Here is a 24800-nt window from a genome sequence, read left to right on the forward strand (position 1 = left end):
TGAATCCTTTTTTGTTTTTTGCCAAAATTAAATAGGATGTTTTTGTTGTTTTGTACCTTGTTTGTCTCAACCATCACCAATGGTAGTGGAGATTTTTTCCACACTAAAGGAGTAAATTCATGTTGCAAGTAACTTAGGGTTCTGTTCATGGTAATCTGCCAGTGGACCTTGTGCTTGCTAATGAGAAAGAAGAGAAACATCCAGAAGGTGTTTGTAATGGATGTGAAAGTCAAATATTTTGATTTAGTTTTATGAGGAGGAATGTCTCCAGCAGAACTTCTGCTATGAATGTACTATGTTTTGTGGGTCCCAAAATACACAAGCAGCTTGGAGTGTGTGAGGAGATCGAGTGGTTGGAACAGACTTTACAGAAAGCCCTGAGGGAAGTAAATACTGAAGCTACAGCAGTGGTTAACAAAGATCGGGAGATACAGAACTGAGCAACATCTCAACAGGCACAGAGCAAAAGTTGGGAGGAGCAGATTTCAGTTGTCAAATTCTTCTCTTTTCTGCAGCTGAATTTCTTTTAATATGGTAAATTAGATTTATTGGCAATATATGGTTGATTATTAGCATGGATTATTCATAAGGCAACCCTTTCATAAGGCTGGCTCATTATTTTTGAGGATTTAATTCTAGTATTGAAGATACCTTACTTATCAGGGTAGTGTTCATGTCTTATGTGCAGTGTAGAATCAAATTTTCCAACAATTATGTCCCTACATATTTGAAAATAGGGGCAGGGAAAAATGTGGTGTTTGGCAGTGGGTCTGTGGAGGCTCCAAATCTGTCATCAGTACAGCATGTGTCTGCTCCAGCAAAATGCTATTCTGTTCAAAAGTTACCCTTCCCTGGAACCCCCTGAATGACTGTCTTTAATAATATAATAGAAGATGGAAGGATACAGCATTTTCATGCATGAATGTTTAATTGACTGAAATAGATAGTAATTTTGATACATTTGTTTTACTTTGAATAACAAAGATGATTCAGAAGTATGCCTCCATTTAAACTAGCTAATCTTAGCATGCTGGATCTACTATTCATATTGGTGAAGTAGAGAATAGTTTCTATAACCTATCTTCTGAGATTTTGGTCTTTTTCTCCAGCACAACCAAACTTTGCATCAGGATTCTACATTTTTATATGAATAAAAATACACAACTGCGTGTAAATTGATGCCATAATTATGATCAAATATCACAGTTACTAATGGAGGTTTTTATAGATTCATGACAAAGGAATCCCTGAGATAGAGCAGTGCAGGGGGATTAATAAGAAGGGTATTGGAGAGAGTACATATTACTATATAACAGATAGAGGAAAGTTACTTGATTCCTTTGAAAAAAACAGCCTTCTTACCTGGCAGTAAGAAAGAAAATTGTTTCCTGGTTGTGTGCAGTGATGTAAAGGTTTTATTAGTGTTAGTTTCGGATGGGGTGTTCTCATGTGGTGAAGATGAAAGGTCTTATGTACGTCCTCCCAAAAGATTGCTGATAAATCCATGTCATGTATTGTATAGATAGCATATGTTTTACAGGTGAACCCTTTTTCTAATCACAGAATCATGGAATGGTTTGGGTCAGAAGAGGCCTTTAAAGTTTAGCGGTCCAACCACCCTGTCATAGGCAAGGACAACTTTTTCACTAGATCAAGTTGCTCAAAACCCTGTCCAACCTGAATACTTTAGAGATGTAGTTGTCAGCTGGCAGGTAGATGTACTGTTACTGCAACACAGGTAGTACTACAATGTACAGTGTCTAGAGGTTATATACTGATAAAGATGGGAATGTGTAAAGAACAATAAGGAACATGTTGATAAGTAAAATATTTTGTTATGTTTCTGGGAACTGTTGGGGCCATTTTGAAGCATCATCAGGACAGTACTGCACCAAGAACTGTAATGAGGTTGAGAGTAATATAATAGAACTTTGTTAAATGTGTTCATTCTTAACAATATGGGAGCATAGTTTTGTATAGAAACATCAAACACATCCCCTGTTCTTTTTATTTTGTTATAGTTGTTGTCTCCTGTTCTGGATCACAAGAAGAAAACTCTTCTTCACCAAATCCACCTCAGAAGCTCTCTGTGATAAAAAATAGGATGGTTTCATTGCATCAGCCTTCTAAACCAGGTACCACAAGTCCTCTTCCCTCCATCCTCCTTATTTCTCCTTCAGAATCTAGGCATAAGATAGATGCCAGCAGTCACAAGCACCCTTTACCAGAAAACTGTGACACTGTGACACTGTATTTCTGGCTGGAAATGGAACAATGACTCAGAAAGACCAGAGTAAACTTAAGGGAATCCCTTACTTCCATATTAAATAAAACCAAACCCAAACAAAACAAAGCAAGCAAACAAACCCACAAAAAACCAGCCAAACACCCCCCAAAAATAAAAACAAACAAAAAACAAACCCTAAAAAAACCCCACCCCCAACACAGCAGGAAAAGCAAAAGGAAAAGAAAAAGAAAAAAAGTTAAAAAAGGAAAGAAAAATAAAATCTTCTCCATTCAACACACTGAAATTCACCAGGTTTAGGATTGGGAATTCTTAAAATAAAAGCCAATTAGTGAAGCTACTTTCCCACAACTGTAGAACAAACTATCTTTCTTGATACTGAATGAAGTTTCCTTTTCAGCTGGAATTTTCTTTTTCTTGGCATTGTAAAAGCACAGTGAACTGTGAGGTTTTTAAGTATCAGTTGCCTCTTGTCCTGTTGGTGGATGCTACTGAGAATTGCCTGGCTTCCGCTTCACTCTCTCTCATCAGTGTGTTTGTACACAGTGATAAAATCCCCCTGATCCTTCTATTCTACAGACTGAACAGTCCCAGCTCTGTCAGCCTCTCCTCTAATGACAGATGCTCCAGTCCCTCAGTTTCCTTTGTGGACCTGTGCTGGACTTGTTCCTGTAAATCTGTATCCTTCTTGTACTAAAGAGCCCAGAACTAAGCACAGTACTCCAGATATGGTCTTACCAGTGCCGAGTAGAGAGGAAGAACCACCTCTCTTGATCTACTGACCATGTTCTTTCTAATGCAGCCCAGAAAGCTGTTGGTTGCCTTTGTTCTAAGGGTGCGTTGCTTGCTCATGGAAAACTTGCTATCCACCACATCCCCCAAAGTTCTTCTCTTCAGAACTGCTTTGCAGCCAGTCAGGCCCTGGTACAGGGGGTTATACCTCCCAAGGTGCAGGAGTTGGCTTTTTCTTCAAGGGGTTTCTATTGGCCCGATCCTCAGCCTGTCTAGGTTGCTCTGAATGGCAGCACAGCCATATGATATGTCAGCCTCTCCACCCTCCTGTTTAGTAACCCCTGTAAACTTGCTGAGGGTACACTCTGCCCCCTTTTCAGGTTGTTAATGAAGATGCTGAACAATAAAGAGAGGTCTGTGGTGCTAGAAAAGTCACATATTCCTCCCAGGAGGTGGCTACGTGACCTAGCCTTGCCTGACTAGGCAATAGTGCTTATAGTACCATCTTGCAGATGGTATCAAATTCTTTAAAGTCCTTGGTGACATACCCTGGACTGCCCATGAGCTTTCTTCAATCTAAACTTCTTCAGAGCGTTTTTGTAATGTCTTAAGATATGCCCTTTGCTGGTTGTAGTAATACAGATATATTTCTCTATTACACTTAGTTTTACCTTGTCATTTCTGTCATATTTTTCCTTTTTGCTGACTTGGACTTGTTCTCCAAGTTCATAGGTGCTAAACAAAGCTGGATATGAAACATCTGTAAGGTAGTACACAGCAGTGTCAGTGGTTTCATCTTCCAGTGTTCTCTTTCACTGTGACCATGAATGTACCCAGCTCTTTAGCTCTGTGATTTGTGTTAAACAACAGCTTCTTGTTGATCAGTCTTTCCACCACAATGCAATAACAGAAAAAACAGTAGGTTTTTTTACTGGATGTCCAAAACTTTCCCAATCTGTTTCAGACTCTTCCAGTTATTCACATCCTCTCCAACCTCAGCTTGTGACAGATAGGCTTTATAAAGCCTAGAGAGTATATGAAGTAGGTGCTTTTCAGGGGTAAAGTTGTGTTCACCTTCTGTCTGAGCTGTGAACTGCCTTGTTATGTGAGGCACGTTCAAAGAATTAAGTCTGCATTGGTACAGTCCTTGCTACTGCAAGCAGAGGTATTGATAAGATTTGATGAAATTATTTTGTCATAAATAATAGTTTTGGTTTCAAGTAATTGCCTATTAAAGAAAGGAGGAATTTTTTCTTTCCTGGATTTCACTCAAGTCTCTTCCACTGTCATGCTGTTGTGAGAGAAATTGCTTTCTGGGTTTTATGACCAACTAGAAAATTATCTGATAAAAATATTACTTTTACTATTAGTATCCACAATGAGACTATGGATACTAAGTTAACCTGTCAAACTTCATTAAATTTGAAACAGCACAGCGGGTATGGATCAGGACTCTGCTTTGTCTCACACAGCAATGGAGTTTCTGAGCTTTTCAAGTCCTTAAAGCTGTTTTAACTGGATCATCAAACCGTAGCCTGAAGCTGTGCACAGACATTTTTCTCTAGATCCAGCAGCACCATGGGAGTGGCTGATGCCTTCCTTCCTATGCCCTGCTGGAATCTGGCATTTCATACACAGACACACACATGCACAATTTGCCAGTTCATCTGCTTGTGGCTTCCATTTAAAAATGATAGGCTGAACACTGCAGCAGACCTTTGCTAAGCTGTATGCATTTGATGAGTTCGGCTGAGAAGATATTTGAATGGTTGGCCCAGGTGTTAGATTGAGAAAGTCAGAAACCTCCAGTTCAAACAGGCCAGAAGGGTTTAAAGAGGGTCTGAAGTAATGGCAGAGGAGATGAGGAGCAACTCTGTAAGATCCATGTTTCTCTTACCCCTGTACACTGGGTGGTGTTTTGTAAAAACAAAGTTAGAACTAACTTCAATAATAAGAAAACTTGTCTGCTTTTGCTGTTGTACTCAAAAGATGCTTCTGTTTCCTCTTTTTTTCTGAAAGTTTAGGTGAAGTACAGGCAATCTTCTGGAGGCTCTTACGTTTTTTATTTCTACCCTACCTGTGCTGCCCGTACAATCGCATGTACTTGTTATATGTGTGACCTTAGCTCTGTTCTTCATACCTGCCTGTTCTCTTCCACAGGAATAGGACTACTAAAGGGATAACTTTATGTCATTCATGTTTGCAAGGTCTGAATACCCTCAGAACATCAGGATCCTAAATATGAATGTTTAGTCTCTTGCTATTTCTTATATGGCCTGGGGATGCGCCAGTTATTACAGTAATATTATTATTACTACTGAAAATAAATATCATGAAAGTTAATATCAGCTTACGATATCTATTCAGCTCCACTCTGTGTGGGAGAGCTTTGTGCAGCTAACATCCCTTCAGGGAGTTTGTATTAGATTGATGAGAGAACAGAGAATTACTTTTTGTCTGGCTTATAATATGCTGATTATGAAAAATTCTGGCCAGGATGATCTAGTGTTTTCAGTACTGCAAAGAGACTCTGGAGTTTGTTAAGAGGGTGTTCTTATCCATCCTGCTGGAGGAAAGCAAGATCGTTTTTAAAAGATAAAAATAAAAGATTATGTGAAGCTTGCATTGCTCAGCTATTCTGCTTGAGACACTGTCAAGCTCTTTCTAGAGCTCAAGACAGGGTTGACCTTCGAGTATCAGTTCTTTCTCTCTGCCAAAATACTAAATCCATACAGTTTCAATGTCCTTGTTGCACTAGGCATTATTCTCATTTGGGATTTTGTGTACTTCTGGTCTAGACCTTCCACTGATATAAATTCACTGTTGGTATCAGCGGGAGGATATTAACTTATACCTGTGAAGAATTTGTAGGTTAGTTTTTCATTCTGGCACGTACTTTGACTTGTTGTGGGAGAGATTCTGTTGTTGTTGCCCAAGATAAACTTTCTTTTTTCCCTTCAACTCTTCCATTTCTTGGGAGATATAACCCCCATACACTGTACGTCTGCTCATTCATGTGTCTGTGTTTACCCCTACCCCTTGAGCTGTGGTAAGCCTCAGTGAAACCTTTGGTTTCTCATAACAGAAGTCTCTTGTGTCATCGGCTCAAGCTGTTCATGGGTGACGTCTACAGACAGTTCTGGAAAACCGGACTGGGTGTTATCTTCCGTTGGTGTCCTGGTGTCTCAGGAGAGGCAGCAGCTGCTTCTGGAAAACAGTTCCTCCTGTGGAGATGTTGAAGGTAGGCAGCATTACAGTTCCCCTCAAATGATATCTGCTTTCTCCCAGCTCTGGTTGCAGCTGTGGGTGGCAGCAGCAGGAATCAGCAGGCTGAGGCCTCAGGTCCATGCAACTAAAAGCACCACCTTTTAAAAGTGCTGGTTGTGGTGCAGTACTCCTAAAGGTACTGTCAGTGCCCAAGAGCCAGTAAGAGCCATGTAATGCATGTATGCTGCCTGAGTTGTGTATGTATGTACCCTGTAAGCAGGCAGCCCCATTATAAACTCATTTTGTATCTCCCCATTTTGGGATAAGCTACTTTTGCTTACACTAACTGGATTTTTCTTAGGAAACTCAACCCTTTACAAGCCAGAGCTGGCTCCAGGTCTGCTGTCTGATTTGCAAAATCTTTGGCTTTTGTTTTGTTGGAGATGTCTTCACTTTGCTTTGTTTGGTTTCTTCTCATTTCTTCTATCACTTCTTTACCTAAACCACTAATTTTTGCTTTATTCTCCTTTCTCTCTTATTTTTTAGGGTTTTGTGCATAGTCTTCCCTTTTATTCTCATGATTCTTTTCTTCAAACTCCTTATCCATTTTCCTCTTATTATCGCTCTTCCATCCACACTGTGTGTCTCTTGTTTTGTTTTTCTCTCTTCACAGGGGACATTTTCCTTCTGAACACCAGTAGGCTCCCAGATAGATGTGAGTTCAGCCTGCATAGTCCCATCCTGCTTGGGAGTTTGGACTCTTGCTTGCTGGAACTGGCCATTTGTTCACAGGATGCTGTTCCTCTCCTTCAGAGATTCACAGTTGACATTGGATATGTGGAGACAAACAAAAATACAATGATTTCTCTGAGAGTTGGCCATGAGGAGAATGCTGGGTAAGACTATCAGTTTTCAACTGTTAAGCCTTTGAGTTGCAAGATAGAGTGGAGTTCCTCCAGGCCACTGTTTATCAGTGTCTTCTCCCTTCTTGAGATCACTGCTGCTATTAGAGAAGAAAGTGAAGGCAGAACTCTCAGGACTGAAGCACACAGCTTCCTGAGAGAATGTCCATAATAGACTCAGGTTTTATGTGTCCTCTTTCCAAAGAACACACTAGCTTAGGTCTCGCTCTTCTTCCCTCATACTTAGAAGGGTGAAGAGTGGTTAACTCTCCCACTGATGATACAACTACAGGTGTAAAATGCATTCAGTCCAAAGACTGACTTAGCACCATGACTGATATCTCTAAGGATTCATTGTTGCAAGGGTCACAGTTCTCATGTTGGGGTGGGGTTCATTTTACCTCTCTAGTAATTTCATCCTTTCTAGTAGGTTCAGAAGCATCCACTTTTGCTTCATTTGTAGAGCTCAGGGAGGGGAAAAACTGGGGCTAGAGGTAAGAAGAGGTGAAGGAAAATAAAAGAAAGTTCCAAAGTCCCAGATCTTGTCCTCTATTCCCTTTGATCTTGCCAACATTTTACTGTTTCATTCCTGTGTGTAGCAGAATGCAGTAAGGAGGAGAAATGGGCAAAGAGAACATATCACAACAGGAAAAGAAGGAGAAAAGTCCACGTGTCATCTAAGTTTGCCATTTTCCATGTTCTTGTTTTTCCTTTGCTTCAATCCAACTTGTAAGAACCTGGGTCAGACACACAACAGAGTTTTTTATTTCCATCACTTGACTGACTCCCATGGAGAACTTAAGCATTAGATCCCAGTTCTTGTTTTCTTTGAATTCTTTGGCACTCCCCAGGCTGCCACGGAGATCTGTAGCCAAGAGTCCCAGTCAGCCAAAGATAGCAGAGTTTGACTAAAAAACTTTTTTTCAGATCTCTTTCTCTCTCTCTGTGACTCTCTCCCTCTCTTGCTTTTATCTGTTACTCAGTTCCTTCCTGGCTACTCCTTCCCCACCTTCTTGCCAATTTAATGGGGAATCTGTTGCATTTTCTGGAATTAGTTTCTGATATCCGTTTTTACTTACTCAAAGCTGCCTTTGCTGCTTTGAGTATTTGACAGGCTTCTGCAACTGCAGCTGCAGCTCCATTCCCCTATGTAAACTCATAAAATACCCTTTCGCTACTCCTAGCTGGCCAGACCAGGCTTTGCTAGCAATTGCTGCAGTGTCTCTGGAATGGATCATAGATGTTGTTTAGCAGCTTATTTGAGCACTGCAAAACAATTTTAAGTGAAATCAAGATTACCATCTCTCTAAAAGTGACAGCATTTAGTTTTATTAGAATGGAGTTGGCTTTACTGGAAGTTGGCATAGACACTGGTATTACTTTTTCTTAGTAGGTGAAATGAAACACCGGTAAGCTCAGAAAGTTTACTCTTCAGATTTTAAACATGGATGGTGACCAAGTCCTGCTTGAAATCAAGATAGAAAGGAGGGATAGTAAAGACACAAACCAGACAGGAACCATGTTAGATCGAACACCCTTTCTTTTCCCCCTCATTACAGGGAAACTCTTTAAAATCTTGATACAATTCAGAAAAAAAAAATCTGATCATACAAGCAGGGCAGAATTTATTTCCAACACAGTGATTGAGCTGCTTCTTGCTAGGCAGGTAGCCTGAAATGAACATTCTCTCCATGACTAAGATTTTAATAATATTGGTTGTTAAGAAAAGAGATCACCCTGAAGTGTTGTCACTTTACAGGGTCTTTCCATATGGAGTGGAATTTCTACAAGCTTTTCTGTGTCAACCAAACACTGCTGCACAATTTTGAGCAGAACAAGAAGGACAATGAGCAGACAACCTTGAGATAGGTGCCTATGTGTAGTGCGTAGTGTAAGCATTGACAATTACCACTAAGGGATTGTCTTGAGATCAGACACAGAAAAAATGCTAGGTGGTACTTTTTTCAGATAATCGGGTACTCCAGAAAGTCCTGCTTCAGTCCCTGTTGTCACCTCTCAATTCCATGATCAAGCTATATTTCATCATAAACTTCAGCTGCACCAGACTACTTCAGTGAACTATCCTCTTTCTGGACCTAGAAATCTTCTCCTGATGATGTTTCCTCCTTCAGGATGCATCAGCTAAACAGTTCTCAAAAGCTTAGATATATGTGTAAGAGAAAGTTGCTGGCTGTCCTGTCCACCTCACTAACTACTAGGATCATTATATTGGTAGTAATGAAGCTGCCACTATTTTTTTTCATACATATACCCAAAAGAATAAAGAAACAGATGGACCTTCAGCACCATGTCCTCTGAATAAGTTGGACAACGTCAAAAAGTGACAGTATTTATTGTTATATACCACACCTCTATGTTATGGGTTTTCTGAGTCATTACCATTAGAGGGAGACCAGCTCAGGGAGAGAGGTGTTTGAAATTCTATGTATTTACAAAAAAATATATAAAATTATATTTTTTATTATGCCCATAAAGCTCAAACATCAAGAACCTGCAACCTTGCTTACAAGTCCAAGTCTTCTTTTTCTGCCACTTAGCTCACAAAGCTGTCTTTACTTTCTCAGGGTTGCAATTATGGTGCTTGTTCAGGTTCAGGTTACATCTAAGGTCTTTTTACCTTTTTTTTTTTTTTTTTTTACATTTTCACTATTTTGTTTATCCCACCTTTTGTTTATCCCACCTTTTCATCTTTACCACACAGTTCCAGAATCAGCTACAGCTGAAAATTCTTGAGTCCTATGTGTTTTTGAATGGTTTCACATGTTTGCGTTTGTTGCGGACCGCAATTATTTCAGCGTCGTCAGCCAAAACTATTTCAGTAAGGAGCTAGTTTCTTTCAACTTAAGTCCTCACACTGCAGTGAAAATAAAAAAGCATCATTTGGAGCAGGGATAGTATCTTCCCTTTCTGTGGTTGATAAGCCAAGGTGATTTCATTCTGTTTTCATTCTGAAATATAATGCGCTGGCCATGGTCATCTTAGTAGGTCAGAAAACAAAAAGTTCACAGCCATGTGCACACATGAGTTTTCAGTTATCTAACCTCACAAAACTTTATTTCTTAGTTTTTTTGTCTTCTCCTTTTTTTGGAGGGGTGGTGGTGATAAAATTCTCCACCACCTTCCAAGACACTTGTAGAAACTTGCTATTTTTGACAGTTCTCTTCTACTAGTGTGGTTGTTTTTATCCACAAAAGTTATTTAACTTTTCCGGCTGTACAGATGACAAGAGAGTAGTCTGGTAAGTGTCCTCAGAAAATGCCTAATGCATACTGACAACAATGAGTAGAGTTGCTTCAATTAAAAAGCGTATCTGGAAAAGGTGAGGCTGTTCAGCTGTTATATAAGACTATGAATTCTGAACACTAATCTGGGAGTATGATTTAGTAAGTGTCCCTCATGCCTCTGTTGAACTTGCACCCAAAAATACACCGGATCAAAAAATAACCCTCTAACTGGTTGGTGAGGGCAAGAGGGATAGATAGATAGGTATTCTGCTCTCTTATCTATTTTTTTTTAAATCCAATGGTTAGAACTGGATGCTTGTGAGGACCTAGAGACAACAGCTTCCTGTATGTAGAAAAGTAATGTAAACCTCCTAATTTTTATGTTAACTGATTAAGTCTAGAAGCATCTACAATACACAGCTTTGTGCAATAACCCGTGCAGTGAGTCCCTCTAATTTAGAAAATGTTTCAGCTTTCCTGTTCTCCTTTATTGCATTTTTCACTCTTAATGAAGAAATGGTTATTCTTTATATTAAATCTTTCTTAAAATTAGTCCTCAGTTACCTTTGTTGGATGTAGAAAGCCATGGCATAGAAAAGATTGGTAAGGAGAGGGAGGGAAACATTTGTTCAACTGAGGAGATTGAGAGGTTAATGAAAACCGAAAGTTGAAATCACAAATCAAAAGTTGAAATTAGAAGTTTGCAGAGTGAATCTTGAATTCTCTTGCCTTAAGCTTTAAGTGCTTTGCAACTCCAAACTTTCTATCCATGCAAATTTCTCAAAATTATGTCATACCCTGGTAGCTCTTCTGTGCATACAAATCAATTTTAACATCTCTGTTTAGAAGAAGAGTAATATTACCTCATTATTTGAGATCTGGCTTGACACAAAATCAATAGCAAAATTATTGCCAAGCTTGGCTTATCTGGAAGCCTGCTAAAATGATCCATCTTCTGCTAGATCAGCAATGGGCTTCATTCCTGATTCCATTAAGAAAATTACATTGGCTCTGACTAGCCCGTTTCGATAGTGGGACCAAGAAGGAGAGGTGTAATTATTTACAGCATTAGAAATCTTGCTGCAGTTGGATCTAGAGGGTGAGACTTTCTCTGAAGGGGAGTACCTTGATGATGACAAGACTCCATACACGGAAGTACTGTGTGATTCAAAGCTACTTGTCATTTTTGCAGTCTCTGGATGCTTCAGAGCTTTTGCTGTGGTGTTATAAATGGAGCAAATTCCAATACCAGAGATACTTCAGTGCAGAACTAGAATGTTTCACGGAATCTTAGGGCTCTGACTCAGAAGAGTGGCCAATTCACAGCACTAGTAGTTAAAGATGGTTGCCTTACTCTTCTACTAGTTGCCACAGTTCTCCCAACAGAGATGACAGAATGGTTTGGTCTTCCCAATCCATGGTATTTCAGAGGTTGGTTTATTGACTTAGTTTTGATTTGTTTTGATATTCACAGCAAGTTCCAGAGTATCTGGTACACAAAGCATATAGGATAAAGGTGCAGGAGCTGAGCTAGTCATTGCTTTCAGGTGTGGGGCTCTTTAGTTGCTACTACTAAATGTAACACAGTGAATCAGAGGCTGTGTGCTACAGGTTCCTGCACTCAGGGGTATGTTTACACTGGCAATACTGTGATGTCTCAGCTGGAGGGGTGGATTGTAACTTGGCAGAGGTTATACCTCAATGCTTGGAAAGTCTTGTGTGCCTAATGGATAAATTTAAAATATTTTAAGACTGTCTTTACCTTTAGTGGCTCACTGAACCAATTTGATAAAGGCCCATTCATTTTTGTGGCCAACAGGATGCAATAGGGATATGAACAAAGCTGTGTCATGTAGCAGAAGTGATTTAGTTCTGGGTCAGTGCCAGATGGTCTCAGATGTTGTCCCACAGTGTGGTGGGAGGGGATATATTTTTAAGTGTTCATGTGATATATAAAAAATGAAGCAAAGCAGTTGTTCTCCTTTTTTTGGGGAGTAGAGATGGGGCATTTGAAATTCGTACATTTCTGAAGTTGAGTTAAATTATATTGAAATATTGAATATATTATGGTGAATATGTTATAATAATTGAATAAATTATTTTCAATTCCAGATGACTTTAGGGTATTTGTGGGTAACTATGTGTGTGTACAATGGTGAAAGTGAAAGGTAGGTGAATGCCACAGAAGGGATAGTAAGAAACTCTATCCAGAAAAAGGTATACAATTGGTTTGTGAAGGGAATAATGCAAGAAAGGGTGATAAAAATTAAAGTTGCTTTGGATTTTTTGCAAGTTGCAAATGAGTTGGTCTGTGATTTTCGTATTGAGTCCAGTAGAGATGTGTTTGTAATCTGGGTGTTGCCTTCTAATGTATTTCTAGTGCAGGATGAAGGCTAGATGATTACTTCATGTAGCTAAAGGCATTTCCCAAATGAAAAGTATTACTAGGAGTAAAGCTTGAACAAGCTATCTTAACACTCAATGCCTTCTTGTCACCCCACTGGCACTAACTTAGGTCGCTTTTCCAGTATAGCCCCACCAACATAAGCAGTATGTACAGTATGGGTAAATTTATCTCCATATGGAGAAAGAAAAGAGCTTAGAGCAAGGATTCCTTTGTCACTATCCTTGCTACAACCCTTTTACAAAATAATAACATATAGTTTTAACTGTATTTTATTGTTGTGTTAACATGAGGTACAAGGAGAGTTTTTGAAAATAAAAATAAAGTAAAAATCTTTTTAATAATCCTGCTGTGTTTTTTAAATGACCCCCGGATACCCTAACTTTGAGTGAGGTATTTCAAAAATTCCCATTTTATATCTCTCTCTAGTTTTTGATATCTGATAACCATCTTTAAAATTAGAGTGTATGGTACCAACTGTCTTTCTCTGAACTGTCACAAGTTCAGTTGTACAGTTGAGAAACTTACGTAGTCTAGAGCCTATGGCATTTGTTCTGTAGTGAAATATAAATGGTCAGAGCAATCTGCATTTCTTGAACACCACTTCTTTTCTCTCCCTTGCTATGTGAGTGCATTGTAGTTTGTTAAGGTGGGAAATTAGATAGACAACACACAGGAGAAGCATCTCATTCCTGACACAACCCAGAAACAGTCAGGGCCAGACACTTCCAGAACATACAATGTCAGTGTTGGCTTGAGGAGATCTAGAAACTTGTGCAGCTGTGTGGTTGATCTATACTTTCAAGAGCAAACAAAACATAACCATGTATGTGGAAAGCACATATTGGGGTGGGAGGTGTCTGAAATTGATGATAATTTAAGTACCACTTAAGAATCATTGGGAACGGTTGGATCTTTTCATTATTAGCAATAGGTTCTGCAGCAAAGATAACCTAACATGAGTGTGTTAGGCTGAATGTTACTTTTTTATAGTAATACCCATTTGTAATGTTGGTATTTACATTCATTGACCTATTTCCCATACGGACATTATTACTTCTCTTTGGTACAGTGCAAAATCTGCATGCTAGAGACTCCATGGATTTCAGTGTTCTCTGTATATATCTATAGCATTTTGTCGTCCTCTAGGATGAAGTGGAAATACCTGGTGGCCCAGATTGGACGAATAGAAAGACCTTTTAAAATCACCCTGCTATATTCAAACTGTGGAGCACAGGAGGCTGGAGTACTGGCAGTGGGCTCCTTGCAGCTCAGGAACTGCTTTCATGGTATGCTGTAATACAGGCAGGTTTGGAATAACCAAATGCATCCTCACCAAAATGGAAGAGTGTGATAAGGTGTAGTCAGATAGGATTTAAATGAAAGCTGAGTCTCCTGTGGGATTTCTGGAAGTGCTTACCTGTCAAGGGTCACATTTGTATGTATATTATGTATATACTTAAATGTAAATGCATTCCAAAGGCAGGGTTGAAACTTGGAATTATAGATCTAACTTAAGTGATCCTCTCTGCTTTTCAGCTTTGCTTTGCTTGATCTTTGTATGGGAAAAACAACCCCAAACCAACCAAATCCAGGGCTTATGCTGCATTCAGCAACAAGGATGAAAAAAGTCTTTACCTAGATTATTGCAGCATTTAATATTTTTATTTCTTAAATAGTCAAGAACAAAAAACTATCCTGTGTCACCAAAGTCTTTTTCATACTTGGACTTTTTCTTCCAAATCTACAAAGGAAACAAACACTGATCTACATTCCATGGGTCTGTTTGCTACTGCCGGGCTGAGAATTTCTGTCTAAAATAAAAATAACTGGAATAACTTTCTCCAAAGTACTGAGTGCTCATCTCAGACCTCAGTTTTACCTGGAGCGTACAGTTTTGTTGTGAATGTCATGCAAATGATCCTCAATAGCTGTGCAGAACCTTGCTGATGTCATTTAGGCTTCTTGGAAGTGTGAGAGTCTGCTGGCACAGGCAGCCTTCAGGTTGGAGACATAATCATCTTCACTTCCTGGATTTCATTCATTAATATGGTGTTATTGCCTCTGTTTTGGAGACTCTGTAGAAACAGCTTGGAATGTAATATAAAAAGAAAACACTGTTTTCACAGAGCTGTTTCATACTATATTGTCAGACTGGTTTTGATCATATTAGAGATTTAATTGTATTGCAACCATTAATCTTTTCATTTAAATAATGCTCTATTTTTAATATATTTTTCGACAGTCCTGTAGTTTTGAAGGGATGCATACAGCCTGAAGTGCTGTGCTCTCAGTCTCTAAATAATGATGCATATATCTATCACAACACAGTGTCATGAAAAAATACTATTTCAGGCTGTGTACCTGGATGGCTGCAGAAGTGTTCTTTTCTCTTTCTTCTGCAATTGGTTCCTTAACTTCTGCATTTTTTCCAGACTAGTAATAATCCCAGTGGATCTGGTGTGCAGAGCTCTGATAAAGGGCAGCAGGTCCAGAGGAGAACTACACAAACCTGCCAATCCATAACAGACCTGTGCACAGATGCATCCACATGACAGGCTGGCTGCATTAAGTCACGCTTTTGGGAAGTATCAGACTTAAAAATTGTGTTCAGCCTGGCAAATGCTTCCAGAGTATAGCTGACCAGACTAGCTAGGGTGCATGAATAAAGTTCCTGCACAGTAAGCCAACTTGCTGCCAAAGCAGCTATCTTCACAGGCTGGATGCCACAGCTGGAAGCCAGCACAGGAGTGCTCATGAAATGCATTAAATTAGTTACACTTGAGTCTCAATAGGGCATAGCAATGTGTCTGCCAGGACTGGAGCTAAGTGAGTATCTCTGCCTCCTGTCGCAGTGTCACGCAGCCTGCCACAGCTGCCTGGCAGGTGCACAGTCATGTGTGCAGAATTGAGGAGCACACTGTGGTAGAAAACTGCAAGATCCTTCATTTTAAAAAAAAAAAAAAAGATAGCACAAACACAACTGAAGCAGCACATGAAAAAGAAAGGAGCAATAAATTTGGTTCCCATGAGAGCTCAAGTGATCTGCAGGAATGTCATTCTGGATAGAAACCTACATAAGAGATGAGTATAATTTATCATCCAAAGGACAGTTTCTGAGGTCCTACATGAGAAGGCTGATATTCATGAAGGGTCATACACATTCTGTCAACTCATCTCATCTCTGGTCTTCTTTCTCTTTTATTTTCTCCAATTAGATAAAGAAAATCAAGATCTTTTTATATATGACAAAGGCTCCACCTTCCCCTGCCTTCATGGAGGCTGTGTCAGCCACCTACAGATCTGTGAATTCATCAGTGACTGCCCTGCCAAAGAACAGGAAGGAGAGAGATGTGGTGAGTATGTGGCATGGCACTTCATGGGAACCTTCATCCCAAGAGAAGAAATAATTTAGAGTGAAAAATAAATTGATTTTATCTCTAGATTAATTCAGTATTTTACCTCCTGAATTAATTTGGCCCACTTACACTAATTGGATACCCATATTCTCTTTGAAATCACCATAAATGGAATAAAATGGATTATATTTTTTTGATTGGTTTGAGTTTTTAAATATTACAGGAAGGAGTTCAATGACCTGCCTTTCATAGTTATCGCTACTTCAGTGAAAGGCAAAACCTTATTTAGATGTCTGCAGCTGGGTGAGCATTTCCTTTTGGACCCAAGATCTAAACCTTCCCTTCTGTGGAAGGTGCTGATCATCTTTCCAGTGTCAGCCACCAACAACGTCGTAAATCTATCCTTCCAGGATCCCAGTTAAAAGTCCTTGCACATCAGGACAGACAAATCCCCTGACAGTATATGTAGCTCTGAGAAGCATAATTTAGCTTTGTTGCAAGTACAGTACCAGAGATCTAAAATAATCTGTTGATTTGCCTTCCTTTGAGTGGACAGAGAAAACTGTGATGCCTGCAATGCCATATGCAGCAAGGCCTTTACAAACACATGGCAGTGCCTTATCATTCCTTAGAATATGGGAGCTGCAGTTTTGCACAGTACCTAGACTAGAAAGCATGGTAAAGTCGCAAATATTTCCAGAAGCAAAGTGTTGGCTTTCTGATGGTGACTCTGGAAATAAACAAATGAGATGTATTTTGACATTGAGAAACTGTGTAGCATAGGTTGGCTAGCTTGTAGCGTAGATTGGGTAGCTTGGACAACTGCAATGAGTTTTCTCTTTTATTTGTTTGTGTTCTTCCATAACCAAGTTTTTCCTATTTTCCTATTTTTTCTTATTCTCGATTGTAGACGGTCTCCCAGAGGGCTCACACTGCTCTTTTGAAGAGGGTCCATGTGGCTGGACACTGGATGAAACTACAGGATCTCCTTGGTCTATTCAGGGCTTTTCTGAAATGATTCAAGATGACTCATTCGTAGGGTCTACCTTGCAAGCCACTGGTGGTAAGTTCCTCATAGTTCTCTCTCACACTCTCTGTGTCTACATATACACAATAGCTTTGAACTTAAGTTCTTTTAATTAGTTTAAAAATTTTGGCACCATTGCCAAACGAACTTTAGCATCAGTATTATCTATAACAACTTTAAATATACCTAAAATTAGCTTTTGAACTTGGTTCAAAACTTATATTAAACAAGTTCCGCAACAAAGTTAACACAACTGTGAGAGACTAGGATTCTCCTCCACCTTAAAAAATTATCTAAGGAATTTTCTTCTCTCTATGTAACTTCTTCCTACCTTCTTATTCTTATGAGCTATGCAACTGCAGAGTACTTCAGCAGCAATATGATAGCTGTTGCATCACAAAATAAAAATCACCCAACAGAACTAGGCAGTTTGTGAAAACAAGTCTTTTGAAGACCCTTGCCAGACTCCACCACTGGATTAGGAAGAACATCACATGTAAGCATATCCCAAGTGATCATACACATTCAGTGCCATAAAATACCACAGTAAAAAAAGAGTCAAAGCATTCCCAGAACTGCAGAACCGTCAGCTTGGTAATTAAGAAGGAGGGAAGCCAGACTCTCACATTTTCAGGATGAAAGTCAGAAGCGCTAGCGCACGTGAGTCTTGTCTCACAGTTCCCTGTCAAAATGAAAGGTGTCCATATGAGTGTCCTGTTTGTCTCTTGAGATCAAAGACTGCAAACAAGCTTTTCCAGCCCAGTGTTTGTCTCAGCAAGAGTCATTGATGCTAATAGTATAGGAATTTGGGCTGTAGATTGATGTGAACCCCTGTATGGGAAGAACTTGAGTGGTATCTGAGGTGCTTACGCTTACACCTACATTTACCTGTGCTTATGTACCTACATTAACAATAATGATGTTAAATCAAGCAAAGCAAAAGATCATTTTGTCTTCTCTGATTCTCTTTTATGTTCACAGGACATTTCCTCTACCTGCGAGCAGACAGCACTCAGACGAGCGGCATGGCTAAGGCTTACAGTACCAGCTTGCCTGCCAGTATTGCCACTGAAGGCTACCAGGTATAGCACTGTGTCTTAGCACCTTTGTGGAGCAAATCATCAGGCTGTAAGCAGTATTTGCACAATAACCCATTATCCTGTCCCTCTGCACACTCTGCAAAACTCTGGAAAGCAGAAGACTTGGATATACTGCCTAGCTAGCTACTAGTTGAGAACTGGAAAGGAGATGTAAGGTGCATCCCCCGTAAGTGAAGGCAGGAGTCCCGAATCAGTTACTCACTATGGAAAACTCCCCAGCCTACTTGTACCAACTATTCCTCTGAAAGGTAGCCAGCAGCTGGAAGTGTGTGGGCTAGCCTTGATTTATAGCAAAGGGAACTGGTTGGCAGGGCTGTTGAGCCATTCGCTGTACCTGCTGCTGAGACTTCTCTTCATAAATTCTGCAATACTTTTGTAGGAGTTAACAAACTTGACAGTTTCACTGAGGACAGGAGTGTGAAGTTAGAAGGCATTAGATTTTCCAGAAATAGACGAAGATAATAAACTTCTGTTCATATTCTTCAGGAATTTCAAAACATAAGGGCAACCTGGCCTGGATAAAATCACATAAGTTGTTTTGAGCCCAAATCTTTACAAAGAGATTTGGGCAGCTCTGAGATGTTGGAATTAAAACTATTAAATATTATTATAATTATAACACTTAGGAAAATTAAGCTGCAAGTTTGAGCTGGAGTCTTGCTAGGGAAAAAAGAGAAAGCTTTGATGCCTCCTAATTAGAGCTGGGAAAAGGAATACAGTGCAGGTGCCAGAAATGTAGTTTCAGCATTTATATTTATTTATAAATCCAGGTCATGTCTTATGGCTAATTCCAGTAAAATAAAATATGCTTGGAGATAGCTTTACAAAATGAGGAGAGGAGAAGCATTAGCTGTTGGTTATTGTGTGGAGGTCACAGGAGATTTGGATCCATTCTCTCCTCCACTGGTAAGGATTTGAACCCACATTTCAGGAGCAAGGAACTTCCTGTGGTTGTGCTTTGCAGTACACGTGTGTACTCCTTTTCTTGCCCGTACCAGAGCTCTCTGTAATATAAAGAACAGCTGAGCATTCAAAGCAATAGCAGAAATGACAGTTTTCTCTTGCTTTGCGGCAAACTGGTGGTTGCTCAAAAAAGAGAGGAATGAGTCCTGCTTCAAAATATTCTGTAGTCTGGTGATCAGGTTGTTCACTTGTCATATGGGTGCTACAACAGAGATGGTGCCTATGATTTGGAGCAAGTATATCTACTGAGGTTTCCTACCTTTAGGTGAAATACCCCTCATTTCAGGGGTATTTGGGGCAGGACAACTCTCCTCTCAGAGAAGGTGATAACAAGGAAACCAGTGCTCTCACTCCCAGATGGTGTCTGAGGCCATGGATATTGTTGTCAGTGGCTAAAGAACAGCTATCCAACAGGAGTGTCAGCAGGATCTTCCCTACTGAGAAATTAAGAAAATTATATTATATGAATGCTGTCAAGTTATACACAATCAATGAGGGAGGGCTTAGTGATCTCTGTGATTAAACAGTTCGACCCAGGATCAGAGGTTTGATGTCTCAAATCCCCAGGGAGGGGAGAAGTGACTACTTTTCCTTTTTTGTCACAAGTTACCATTCTTTCCCTCTTCTTCCTTTATTACAGATCCAGTTCTCAGTGCATGTATTTGGCAGCTACAATGGTACTGTCTCCTTCTCTGTCAAGGAAGAAATAAAGGGAGCTCCAGTCATTTTGCCAATGTGGGAAAGGGCAGGGAGCTGGAGTGACCACTGGTTTCTCATCACCTTACCAATGCCAGTGCTTCAGAACCGGTAAGAGCTCCACCGTCAGCATCCAGGGTTATCCCTATAGATTTAGTAAATTGTTACTGTCTTTATTGTGAAGTGTCACTTTTTTCTTGTCTTCTTTCAGGGCCATTTCAAGTGACTCTGCTTACTCAGAAAGTATAAGTGCTGTCAGCTTTCTGTGGTAATGCAAACTCTAGCAATGCTGTACTTAGGGAAATTTTTAGTGCTGTCACATTGTTTTTCTGTATCCTGACTCTTCAAGAGACTCCTGTCCTTCTCTTGCTCGAGGGCTATATTTTTCCCTGGTTCCTTAAAGAGATGATAGCCAGTAATAAAATGGGTAGGAAGGTGACAGATCACAAAGGGAGAAGGAATAGACAAGAGTTGTAGCACAAATAGTTGCTGGAGCAGGTCCTGAACTTAATGGACCAGATGTAGAGAAGCCTTAGCAGAAGGAATGAGGAAGCCATGGAAGTGATATACAGGTAGTTTTTAGCAAGAGCTTCCTCCAATTAATTTATTTCTTAGGAGAGAAGGAAGACTACAAAGTTTGCCAATCAGCCTCCCAGTTGGGCATCTAAGTGCTTGGAAAACTGTTTCTGGTGATCAGCTGGCAAATTCACTTATTTGATTCATACCACACACATGGAAAAAGGCTACTGTCAGAAGAAAATCAAACAGGCAAAAGACCAGACACCAGAGAGCTGGAGAATGTAATCTACTGGAGTCAGCAAAATGAGCTCAATGAGCAGGAACACTGGAAACCCCTCTGGCTAACACAGCACAGAGTTCAAAAGGCTAATTCCTCCCTTTTTTCTGAAGTTATGAGGAAGGGGAGGCATACAGAGCCCAGAGCTTATGAGATGTCTATTTTCATGTACTGGGGGAAGGGGATCATTCCCCAAGTTCCCATTTGTATTCAGCTGGAGCAGAAATTTACCTTGTAGTGCAGTGCCATGGACGCTCTTTTGCTCTGCCTCCATGGACCAGATGCAGCAGATTGATCTGATAAGGCTATAATGTCATATGAGTGCCTGAAGTAAGGAGTAGGTTGTGGTGCTGTATCTATGCCTGTGGATCCTAGAAGTGCCCTAGTTTGGGCTCAAGGTGCTGTGACTCTCTTCCATCAAATGACAGGGGAAATTACTGTTTCAGTTGACTTACATATGAGGTTTGAAAACACAAAACTACCTCTAAACCTGCTAATGAAGAGGATTGTTTCTGCAGGAAGTGGATCTAACAAAAAATTCCCTCTCTAACCCCACAGCTAAGAGAGTGGTCATTCAAGAGACCCTTAATTGCATTCACTGCACCAACACTTACTCCCAGAGTGCTAAGATCCTGTAGGTATGGATGCTCTCATTTAAGCACAAGGGGTCATTCTTGAGTTGGGGTAAGAGCAGCTTATCCCTAAAGGTTTTGATGCAGCTATGAAACATTATCCTGACTGTGGATATCAACCAACATTTGGTTGGTGGGTGGAATACACACACGTATTTTAATGCCACTAATTTAGGACAAGTGTGTTCCTAGGCTGAATGATTAATGTGTTAGGCAGGTCAGTGCTCGATCTCTCATAAATCACCATCGACTTCACCAGTGACAGCAGTAGAGGTCCTCTCCATATGCTTTTAATAAACTCTAAATGGACTGGACATTAGACATCTGTTTATTTCTGAAATTTAATGCAAAACTATTCAGTCCTATCCATTAGAAGGAGATCCTTCAGCCCATTTTCTTTCTTCCTTGTGAATTCAGAATGTAGGAATGCACATGGGACATAACAGAGCTCCTAGGTATGTAAATAATACCTGGTCACAGTGGAAAAAGATGAGACAGCCCAGAGAGCTAACACTTCAGGGAGTTATGGCTGAAATTTAAAATGTCCAGACCTTCTGAAATAAACTCATGTCACCTTGTTGAGTTATACTGCCTGAGGACCAGGCCCAAGACCTTTGCATATTCTGTTTAGTTTTTAATCTGTCTCTTTGGGCTGGAAAGAAGGATATTTTCTTCCCCCCTTCCCTTTTACACGTGTCTAGTTGCCTGACTGTTTCTGGTAATTTAATATGGATGGTTGTCTGTGTATAACTACTAGTGGGGGACAGTAGCTTGTATTTCTACATGTGTGTGCAGACAGCAGGGGAAGTAGGGCTGCCATTCTTTTTCCTCATTGATTGTGGAATTATATGAATGTTGGTTGGTCCTTACTAATGGTTGATGAGCATCTAAGACATATAGCAAGCCCTTTTGGCTGCTCAGCAGAGCTTGTCTGGAGGAAACATTGGAAATAGTGCTGATCATGTTTCCATGACAAGGAAACATTGTAATTTTAGGGTTGGGTTGGGTTTAGTTTGGTTTGGTTTGCTTTTTTTCTTCTCCTGCACCCTTGTTGGTCTTCCCTAAAACTTATGTCTTATTGCAAAGGTTTGAACTGCAACTCCTGGCAACCTGGGGCTGGAATTCCCAAGCTGACATTGCTATCGACAATATTACATTTGGACTGGACTGCTTCACTGACGGTGAGCCACAAATGTTGCAGAACCTCTTAAAGAGTTTGGGTAGTGTAATCAGCATCCCACAGATCTGTTCTGTTCTGTTCTCCCCACAGAGTGCACATGGATCATTTGTGTTAGTTTAGTCAGCACAATGCCATTTTATCTCAGACCTATTGAAGATTGCAAGTAGAGGCAATTTTACGGTCTGTCGGACTCTCCTAGTGTTCTTTTTTTCTCTGAGCTGGGATATCCTGTATTGTACAGTTGAGACCTGTCCATGTCTTGGCAAGAAACACTGGACTTATTTCTTAGCCCCTAAGTGGAAGGATTACATCACACTGTTCTTTCACAGTCCCTGATGACCTATGCACCCTGGCAACTGGTAGCTGAAGGGAATTTGTTGAAATCAAAGGGGAAAGTCACCCTATTTTAGTGGAGGAAAGGAAGAAAATGAAGGAATAAAGTGACTCTCTGACAATAAAATTTAGATTACTGCAACAAGTTCGTTTTACTCTGTGAGGAGGTGCATTAACTCTCACTGCCAGATATATAACAGCTTTACTTTGCTTCATTACTGTGAACATGACTGACAGCTATATATTCCACAGAAAAATGGAGCCATTGCTACCCTCTGAAACACATTATCAAGAGTTGGATTTTCTTACCAGATAAGAGGAAAGAAGTTAGATACTTGAACCACATGCCAATAATAGAAATGGCCTTTTCGTCCCATGAGAAAAGACATATGCTCTGTTGTAAAGGAACTGGAGGATATGTAACACTTGAATTGTGATTTCTGTTGCAGACAAAATGTAGATTGGTGGTCCTGTGCCACACTTCGTGTGTCACCACACCCATTGTGTCAGCATTTAGGGTAATAACATGTCCCTGCAGTGGCTAGCTGTAGCCTAACATAACAATATTAATTTTAATATTATATTAAAACAGATCTGTGTTAAAAGCTCATCAACAAAAGCCCATTTTCCTTCCCATCCTTTTCTGATTCAATCTCCTGTTCTCGATCCCTTTGTTCTGTGGGCAGAAACCACTTTTCTATAAAATGCTAAGCATGCATATTTTCATTTGACATTAAGAAGTAAAGCTGTTCCTTAATGGTAATGTCATTTGTTCACTCCAGCTCCTTACCTTAACAGCCCTAGCTCCCAAACACTTTGGAACCTCCATGCTCACACTTTGTTTTGAAATCTTGAGGAAACTGTGGGGGGTGATTCCAGATGCGCTTGTGTCAGCTGATGTGCACCCAGCTGCTGGAGTTCACTGTCTTCCTGAGAGCAGATGCAGCCTCCAGTTTACCCACAGACATTTTGCTGGGTCTGGTGTAGGTATGCATCCTTTTGCAAATAGGTGGGGTGTAAATGCCCCTACAGTGATGTTATCAGAGCTTGTCCGTTAGACTGCCCAAGTGACTCCTTATTTTCAATTGGTATAAATCGTACTGATGTCAAGGAGCAGCTGGTACTTACCCCATCTGAAGGCATGTCCCACAGCTGTGTGAGTCATGAAGAAGAAACACACCACAAAGGAAACATGTTTCTTGGAAGCCTTGCACTTGCCACTGTTCCTTGAATCCTCTGTGCAAATTGATGTTTTCTCGCCTCTGAAAGCAATCCCTTGCATTTGTCTTCTCATGACTTTAATTCAGTTAGGTTGCAGAGAAGCCCAGTAGCTCTGCTGTGTTTTCAGTAATGAAATTATTTCTCCCTGGCAAAGACAGGTTTCAGATGTCAGAGATAGAGCCAATTAAAATCCAAGCAGTGAATTCTTTTCATGAGGACAACAGGAGGGATGTATGGCAGGAAGGAAGGAGTTGCTTATTGCTAGGATGTAACTATTATTTTCTCCATCTATTTCAGTCTTGTAGTTCAATTCTCTACAAAATCCAGTGCAGACTAAAAGCAGTGTTTATGTTTGCAAGATGGGAAAGAAGGTGAGGTTTTCCTCACCTCTCAAAATTAAGAGGAAAGTTTCAATAAGATTTAAGAGGAGAAAACTGGGTAGTGAGGGCAGCTCAAGAGACACCGATAAGGGGAAAAAAACCCAGACCATTCTTTAGATGGCAGCTTCTGGGCATTTACAGATGTTTTCTCTGTGTAAAAGGTGAGATGAAACCACCTTTCGGTTTATACAATCACCCTATGTAAGACAGTGTCACAGACTGCATGGCATGTATCTGGTTCATTGTGAGAACTTTAGATGGACAGGTATAAAGACATTTCATTGTTTTAGTTAACTAGTGTTTTCATAGGAAGAGGTCTGAATTTTTAGTGTCTAAATATAAAAACATGGACTGACACAGCAAAAAGAGTCCTGATAG

At 40.1% G+C, this 24800-nt stretch overlaps 1 protein-coding gene across 1 annotated transcript in view; it reads left to right on the plus strand.

The window, feature by feature from the left end:
- The window catches only part of LTK (leukocyte receptor tyrosine kinase), a 94163-nt gene that overhangs the window by 39675 nt on the left and 29688 nt on the right, over positions 1–24800 (plus strand). The window contains exons 2-10 of the mRNA XM_027642178.1: positions 2022–2135; positions 6063–6218; positions 6858–7080; positions 13885–14024; positions 15954–16091; positions 17005–17157; positions 18103–18203; positions 19825–19991; positions 22395–22489. Of these exons, the coding sequence (XP_027497979.1) occupies positions 2022–2135; positions 6063–6218; positions 6858–7080; positions 13885–14024; positions 15954–16091; positions 17005–17157; positions 18103–18203; positions 19825–19991; positions 22395–22489 (1287 nt within the window). The remainder of the gene's footprint in view (positions 1–2021; positions 2136–6062; positions 6219–6857; positions 7081–13884; positions 14025–15953; positions 16092–17004; positions 17158–18102; positions 18204–19824; positions 19992–22394; positions 22490–24800) is intronic.

Source organism: Corapipo altera, unplaced genomic scaffold (assembly GCF_003945725.1).
Source record: "Corapipo altera isolate COAL_440 unplaced genomic scaffold, ASM394572v1 23b, whole genome shotgun sequence".
Lineage (NCBI taxonomy): Eukaryota > Metazoa > Chordata > Aves > Passeriformes > Pipridae > Corapipo > Corapipo altera.